Raw genomic sequence first — 8,144 nt, 5'->3', positions numbered from 1 at the left:
ATTTCGAGAGCAATAATTGATGGGGCATTGCATCCTAATGCGAATTTCCAGTTCAAGCCACGCGATGCGGCCATGCCAATGCATTGACTGGCCTGTAATACAAGATTACCACCTAGCTCATGTTCTAAAGTTGAAACGATTTTAATTTCCCTCGTTGTTCTTTTTTTTCATTGTTTATTTTTATTATTCTGTTAGTGCGGCAATCACTGCAGGTTTCTAGAAGTTTGCATCCAGTAGCGGTAGAGCTTCAGGGCATGAAAACGTTCATTAGGCAGTCATCTGGGAACGAACACACCGCAATACTTTTGCCGACTTCGTCTGTTATGTGGCTATTGTATCATAAGAACAGGACAGAGCTCAGCACACAGCAGTGTGGCGCAATTGAAGTTGGAGCAGTATTTCTGAAATTTCAGAGTCGACTTCGACGTGCTGCATTCTGTACTAAGGTGTGAGTTTATTCCCCTGAAAATATTGCTATAGACACCAAAGTAAAGCAAGTCTCTCTCGGGAGTTTCGACAGTGAAACGCGGTCAGAGGCTGTTGACAGGTCGAAGCGCATGGCTTCTTTTCGGTTTCTTTCTTCTATCGCCTTTGACAAGAAGTTTATAGTTTTAACGAGCTGTTAACTGTATAAGCTATTCAGTTTCGCTTTCACGATGTTCAAGCTTTAAAAATTGTCAAACAATATTTTTTATGGGATATTTTCCAAAAAGTTTACATGTGCACTGAGTGGTCGATATTGCTGTAGTTCACAACTCTGTGTTTATCACAACATTTATAAACGAGTACGATTCTCGCAATCAGCCAGTGATACGGAAACTGTTTCGACGATGTTTTATGCATATTTAAAAGATATCCAAAGATCCAATCTGAGTTGCGTGTAATCACTTCACTAGCGATGCAATGTCGACAAAGATATTTTTTCGGATCTGTACTAAGCACAAATGGAAAATTTTTATATCTTCCGATAAAAAAAAAACTACACGCATGACAGAAGGTGAGCAAGCAATTGGCCTGCAGTAGGCTCTAGCAAATAACTCCCATGGAGCAACCACAGAGCAAAACTATTGCTGCACTGATCAGCAACATCTGAAAGGCTAGTAGTAACATTTTCAGAGTCAGCATGCGCACTGATCAGCAACCTCTGAAAGCCTAGTAGTAACATTTTCAGAGTCTGCAATGTGTTTCGTGTTTTCTTTTGTTGAAGCAAGATGACGCCAAAATCAATGCGGGGAGTTCGATGTCCATTCACTGCTTTTCATGGCAGCCATTAAATCATTCGCAAGCGGTTTCTTAACCGACTCTAGCTTCCTCTCTCTGAGTGTTAGCCTTATCATTTTCCTTTCTGGCTATGTTTTGCTAGCTGCGTTCTGCTGAATTTAATTTCAACCTAGTTTAATGGTTGCTGACAGCACGTTGCCAATTTTGCTGAAATTTTCACCTCACAGGAAAGTCATGAATATTCGTGGCCAAAAACGCAGTCTTTTGACCTGGAACTCTTTTATGATGCAGTCTACAAGACATGGCATCTAACTTGAAACAGTAGAAAATTGGGCACCAAATTTAACGACCTCCGCTGATCAATCCTTGATAACAGTTGGTGATCTGAAAGCAATGAGAAAATGTATATAAAAATGACCAGATGTTCATGCTTTCGCAAAATATAAGGGAGCACTCCATTGTGCGATAACAGACCAGAGGCTTTCTACAGGCTACGCGCAATCGAAATAGGCGTAATGCGCAACTCCATCACAAGACATTTCCTGCTGTTCAGGCAGCTTGGAGCGGTGACCAGGAGACTACAGCTTTGAGCGAGCACGAACTAGGGTGTCACCAACGAGCACCTACTTCTTTGTAGCATGCCCCTTGCCCCCGGTTAAACATGCTAAAGCTCTTTTTTGTTAAAGCTCTTTTTTTGTTTGTTGGCTGAAAACTTGCGCGAGAGTATACTTTGCGCAATTGGTCACGTTTAGATTCAACTTTAAGGGGTCATGTCTGTTATGAAACGAAAGAGGAGATGGAACCAGGGGACCCTCAAATAACCATGGATTTTGTGCTCTCGACAACTCACTACATATCTTTTTTTGCTCTCCCCAAATGCACGGAAGTGACACCCAGAGCGCATGCGCACAACCATAGGCCCACCTGAGCCCCATTATCGCCGGCGGCACATTCTGAGGGGTCTGCTAACGTGTCCCTCATTCCTCACGCTGTCCTGGCAAAATTCTGATTTGGCAAGACCTGAACGCGACCGTTTTCCGCTGCGCCATACTAGGAGCATGACGCTATTTAATGTAAAAACTCTAACCAAGTGCAACAAAGTGAAGACTACTCTGGACTAGGCGCTAGCAAAGTTAACGATAAAGACAAGATCGCGCTTCCTGAGCTTTGTCGAAAGCATCAAAAGCAGTCCTCGTAGTTCATCGCGGCTTGCATGAATACCCCTAAAAAGCTTGAGAACACAAATGCCAATAAAGAATATTGTCTGCGCTGAGTATTTCATCCCGGCCGTGCTTCCCAACAGACTTTCAGCGGATACAGGAGCCGTTAACCTCTTCGCTACCAGCGTTCCCATTTGTGCATAGTAGTTTAGTAGCGCCTTACGGTTAAGCGAGTCATTAACCAGCATTCACGTATTGTGCTGTTACAAGAGCAGGTCATTGTTTATTCTTTGAGGTGCCGAATTATGCCCACTGAAGCATTTCTTAAAAAAAAACACCAAAATGGTGACTTCTTGCCCGGGCGGCACGGAGCGACCGAGGACTGTTTTCTACCTTTGTTTACGGTTGTGCGTTGTTATATATTGAAAACATGACTGTTCAACTGCTTTCGTCAATCCTATAGTGTTCGAAACTAATATCTACATGTGTGGACGCGATCTCGCTGTGTCCGCGACGTATGTCCGCATTTTTGGCTACAGTTTTTCACCTCAAAATAATAAAATTTCTGCGTAATCCGTTATTGCGTTCAATTCAGCAGGTGTCTAAACACTCTGAAGAGTTGCTAGTTTTCTTGCCTCCTTAGGTGGGCAGTGAAGAGGTTGAAGTGCGTCAAGCATAGACACGCTACAAGTCTGCACCTTGACAGCGGCAGCAGCATTCACTTTAGCCAGCGCCATCGACATCAGCGCCAAGTGACGATTGAGCAAGCCAGCCGTATCACACATTGCACCGTAAATTTATTTGTACCCCATTTGTAGACTGTGCGCAGAGCACAACGAGTGAGTCAGGAGTTCTTCTCAGTTGTTCTTAGCCTGTACGAAAAAAAAACAAAAGCAAGAAAGGTGTTGTAATACATGCACTATTCCAAAAAAAAAAAGAAAAACAATGGTAGAACAGTCAACTGTTCTTCTAAACGAATTGTCGTTCAAGATTGTCAGTCTAGAATGAGCCCCAGAGTAGCCATAGTGCACAATTTACTCTGCATCTGGTAGAATGGTGTGCACACATTCATCCTTCAAAGCCTCTCCAATAAAGTATATTTCTTTTGGCTTCAAGCACATGTCATTTAACAGTTACCATAATGTCACTAACCACTTCTAAGGGATAGTAAGCACAGTCCTAAAATGGCAGCAACAGGCATATTGTAATCTTAATAGGGAAGTGCACTAATATGGTATGGTATGTAGGGTTTAGCATCCCAAAGAGACATGGGCTCTAAGGAACGCTGTAGTGGACGGCTGTGGATTAATTTCGACCACCTAGATTTCTTTAACGGGAATTCTGACATCGCACAGTACAAGGGTGGTTTGAGTTTTACTTCCATCGATACGGTCCCACCGCGGCTGCCGGGATCGAACCCGCGTACTAAGGAGAACGGGGGAGTACGTAGCAGCTTAAGCACTCACCAGCGACGTAGGGCAGCGGGGCCACATACGGGAAGGCGGCGACCACCGGGTGGTGCACTTTGTGGTGGTACTGGTACGAGACAGCCGTGGGTGCCAGCAGTGGGGCAGCAGCAACCAGAGGTGCAGCGGCAACCGGTGCGGCCACGACAGGTGCCACAGCTCCACCCTTCACCAGCACGGCGAAGCACGAGGCCAGGACGGTCAGCGCCAGGATCAGGGACTTCTGCGGTGGAGAGACAGTGCGTCACGTGAAAATCTTGAGGGTATTTATAGCTAGAAAAAATGCCAGTAACCATCTACCGATCTTTTCAAAATTATTTTCCTTCATTTGATATCATTCCAGCCAGCTGTCACTCAAGCGACGACAAAGTTAAGCTCTTCCTGACGCCAGGTTCGGGTACGACTTATTTAACTTGTCAGATTAGCACAAACATCATGCTTCTACCTCCTGTATTGATGAAGTTCCGGTGGCTACTTCTTTCAGCACTGTTCGCCGCTGATATATTTTGCGTAAGTATCCGTACTCAAGGCTGTTGAGGATCGAGCAGCCATCGTTCCTGGCCGTCGCATCAGTCACAACTACAACTGCTTGTTGAGCCCTGCACTGCACGTGTCTATTTTTTTGCTTCAGCTAGTATAAAAGCTGTGAGAAACACAGCTAGGCTCAAAATTCTGCTCTTACGTAAATGAAATGACAAAAAAGAAAATTATTCAGGAAAGTCTTCAACCAGTCATTCCAAGGTTCTTCAACGCGCTAAAGAAAGAACTTTATAAGGTTTGGTTTATTTTGGTTTATGGGGGTTTAACGCCCCAAAGCGACTAAGGCTATGAGAGACGCCGTAGTGAAGGGCTCCGGAAATTTCGACCACCTGGGGTTCTTTAACGTGCAGTGACATCGTACAGCATACGGGCGTATAGGAACTTTATAAGGTCTGTGTCGACTAATGAACTGCCTAATCTTCCCAATAGTTTCTTCTTCTCCGTCCATTACGCGCTACCAGCCCTTGCCTTTTGATTAGCGTTCTTAAGGAATTATCTTCCCGTCTCTGCTTTTTACTGGCTACAATTACCGCCTTGCCAAGAAACATTCCTATCAAGCTGCACTTACCATTATTGCTTAGTTCCGGCTTGTATTTCTTTGTGGAAGGAAGCGTCGTGCAAACCTCTTAGTTTCAAAGATACGAAAGCGCTGTAAACCCGCCGATGTCATTGCTGGTTGGGCGGTGGTCCTTATATACCAAAGACGTCCCCTGGGAGAGACGCTTCTCCGCCTCTCCGGCTTACGCCAGCGTTCAGGCTGACCGGGCAATTAGGAAAAAAGTGAGAGCGGAAAAAAAAAAATCTTGGCGAACTGCACTCGGAAGAGCTTCCGTGCTGTCACGGGGTCACGCGCTCTCGCTTAGCGAGGTCTGAGGAAGCCGCTGTTTCGTAATGAACGGGTGTAGCAGTTTCTTATCTGACGCCACCGGGCTTACACGCTCACCTTTGCTGTGATGTAATAACGGGCGGCTTTTTACAAAAAAGAGATGGCGAGGGCGGAGCCACGGGAGATGCATGCAAACAGGGAGACTTGACGAGGATCGTGGCTGGTTATGTCATCGCTGAGTCGTAAGCGAAGGAGCGGAACAGCTCGTTTTCCTCTCGGGCGTCTTTCCCGAATTTTTTTCTTTGCCATGATGGTTGCATACAGGACTTACTCTAACGTACACGGCTTCGACATCGTAGTTAAATTTTCTAACACAAAAGCTCCACCATTCCCCTGCTACCCATCAAAGGTGTTGAACAAAGAGGCCTAAGCCATAGACGGTGCGGGGGAAATGGGTTGATCGCTCACGGTGATGCACAGTATGTTTTGATAATGTGCGCTTGGACAAAGGAGTCGGCGCTCTCAGGGAGGCGGGGGAGGGGGCGTGGTGCAGTCCCTTCTGGTGAAGAGGACGTCGAAATAGCGAGAAATTGTTCTTTCTTCAAGAATTCGGCCTAGAATTGTCGCCCAAAGCTTATAGGCCTGTCATAGTTTACGACTAGGCTCGTTGCGGGCGATTTTAGTCACAGCTTGAACAAAATAATTGGGTAGTGGTACTCGGAAACTGTGCAAAGTTTTCAAGCAAGGCAGCACTACGACAATGAGCGTTTCGAAGCACTCCTACTCGCGTACCCTACACACGTAAACTAAGAACGGAGGTGAAATGGGAAAGGCGTTCCTGCCTCCGTTTGTACCCACTGCCCAAATTCATAGAGTACTTTAATACCCATGGATGCCTCATCAGATATTATCTAGACGTCCAAGGTCTTCTGTACAAACGTGACATCTCCGGGATTATGACGATACATCCGTGACTTTTCCAGGAGGAAAATTCTTGATCTTTGGGCTTTTGCTTCAAGAGCTGTGATAATCATGTGTCTGTCTGCAAGTGTATTCGTATTTTATGGTATTTCATCGTGATATTTTGTGCTCACAGCTGCTTGGGGTCAAATCGATTTTGCAGTATTAATAAAGAAAGAAAGAAGGAAGGAAGGAAGGAAGGAAGGAAGGAAGGAAGGAAGGAAGGAAGGAAGGAAGGAAGGAAGGAAGGAAGGAAGGAAGGAAGGAAGGAAGGAAGGAAGGAAGGAAGGAAGGAAGGAAGGAAGGAAGGTATGAAGGAAGGAAGGAAGGAATGAAGGAAGGAAGGAATGAAGGAAGGAAGGAAGGAATGAAGGAAGGAATGAAGGAAGGAATGAAGGAAAGAATGAATGAATGAAATAAGATAGGTTAGACGCTTGGTAGGAGGCGCAGGAGGAAAGGCAGGAAGGTTAACCAATAGAAAAATCTGGTTTGCGACCGGTTTGTTGTCGACGCCTCCTTGGTTGTGGGCATAATAAAAATAATAATAATTGGTTTTGGGGGAAAGGAAATGGCGCAGTATCTGTCTCATATATCGGTGCGGGCAGTGGAAATTCTGTTTTATGTTCGTCTTTAGTTCTAGTTTTGAGTGCCTGTTTGCACACTGAAAACGTGTTTTGAGCGCATCTTTGACAGATGCATGATGTAGTTTCAGAGCGCTCTAGCGTACGAAAAGCATCCGCTCTTACTGTTGCCTGCGAATTCAGCAATCTGTTAAGCTATCTCTGACTGTTTTTTTTACATTTTACTAAAAATTCATCCCACGTGCGCAGCTCATATATTGCAATGTGAATGTTTTTTTGTCTTTTGCCTCACAACCTGTGCATTGGCATTGAGACCAGTTCTGCAGCAGAAAGTGCGCTACTCTTTCAGTTTTTTCACCCCCCCCCCAACCTCCCACAGAGTTAAAAATAACAGCAGCTACTGCAACACCTTTAGCAATACGCAGTAGAGTTTTCCCGTACAAACACGACCTACGTGACATTATGCCCTGCCTACTGCGTATTATTAAAGTAGGCCCAACATGAGAACGTCCAAACAGCCCTCATGCCCAGAGACGTGGTCATCACGTGTCTTACGGCGAAATCATTAACGTAAAAAGCTCATTTCTGCGATGCACTTTAGGGGCGTTAGAGGAAATGCGTCAGAAGAATGCTTACGAAAGCAATCACTACCGGATGCTTAAGCCTGAGGCGCCCCAGTTCATTTACATGTCTCCCTTAGCTTGCGCTTATCTCCAACTCCAACTCAAGATGTGACAGGTGCAGTACTGGCACAGTTTCGGTAAATTTATATATCTGATTTCTAGACATTTTCGATTTTCATTGGCTTCTAAAAACTGACCACAACCTTCAGGTGAGGCTTCGTATTCGTTATTGTAACATATTCGTTTTAAGCCTAAAGACACAATGGATAAACGAGGATGCACTCGTCACTGATGGTAGGTCTTTGGAGCAGCAGTGTTGAATCAGCATCGATATGTGGCCGCTTTTGTGTCAGCCGATTCAAACCATTAAATTGTGTGCTCCTAATACAATCTCTCATTCACCAGACCAAATGTCGGTAAATTGTATAAGGGTGGTGTAAGCACAGAAATTCTCACGTATTATCTTCACTGGACCAATTTCTTCGAGTAGGTGTACCTAAATTTATGACCTTAACACTGATCCTAATTGTATAAGTTGTGGGATACCAACGAGCCTAAACACCTACCCTTGTCGTTGGAAAGTTACTCTCATGGGCAGCATATCGCGTAACCTTTGCTAGCCATTCATGTCGGTATGATTCACATGTTACCAACTGTTTTTAAGTAGCATTAGATACCCCTCTCGAACCGTGCTCACTGCCTACTACTGTTCCACCAAAAACACTTCCATTAGACGTTCTTAATGACAACCGATATCTTCACCTCAG

The 8,144-nt window shown here is 44.9% G+C and overlaps 1 protein-coding gene across 1 annotated transcript; it reads right to left on the bottom strand.

Moving 5' to 3' along the window:
• Window positions 1-3,158: 3,158 nt before the first annotated feature.
• On the bottom strand, window positions 3,159-5,080 carry LOC144105533 (uncharacterized). The gene is made up of 3 exons (XM_077638654.1): window positions 4,956-5,080; window positions 3,848-4,070; window positions 3,159-3,253 (listed from the first exon to the last, which is right to left on the bottom strand). The coding sequence occupies exons 1-3, from the start codon at window positions 4,956-4,958 to the stop codon at window positions 3,249-3,251; spliced, it is 231 nt and encodes a 76-aa protein (XP_077494780.1). The 5' UTR covers window positions 4,959-5,080; the 3' UTR covers window positions 3,159-3,248.
• Between the last annotated feature and the right edge of the window lie 3,064 nt (window positions 5,081-8,144).

This window comes from Amblyomma americanum, chromosome 9, assembly GCF_052857255.1.
Source record: "Amblyomma americanum isolate KBUSLIRL-KWMA chromosome 9, ASM5285725v1, whole genome shotgun sequence".
NCBI classification, from domain to species: domain Eukaryota; kingdom Metazoa; phylum Arthropoda; class Arachnida; order Ixodida; family Ixodidae; genus Amblyomma; species Amblyomma americanum.
This window is presented reverse-complemented; position numbering and strand designations above follow the sequence as displayed.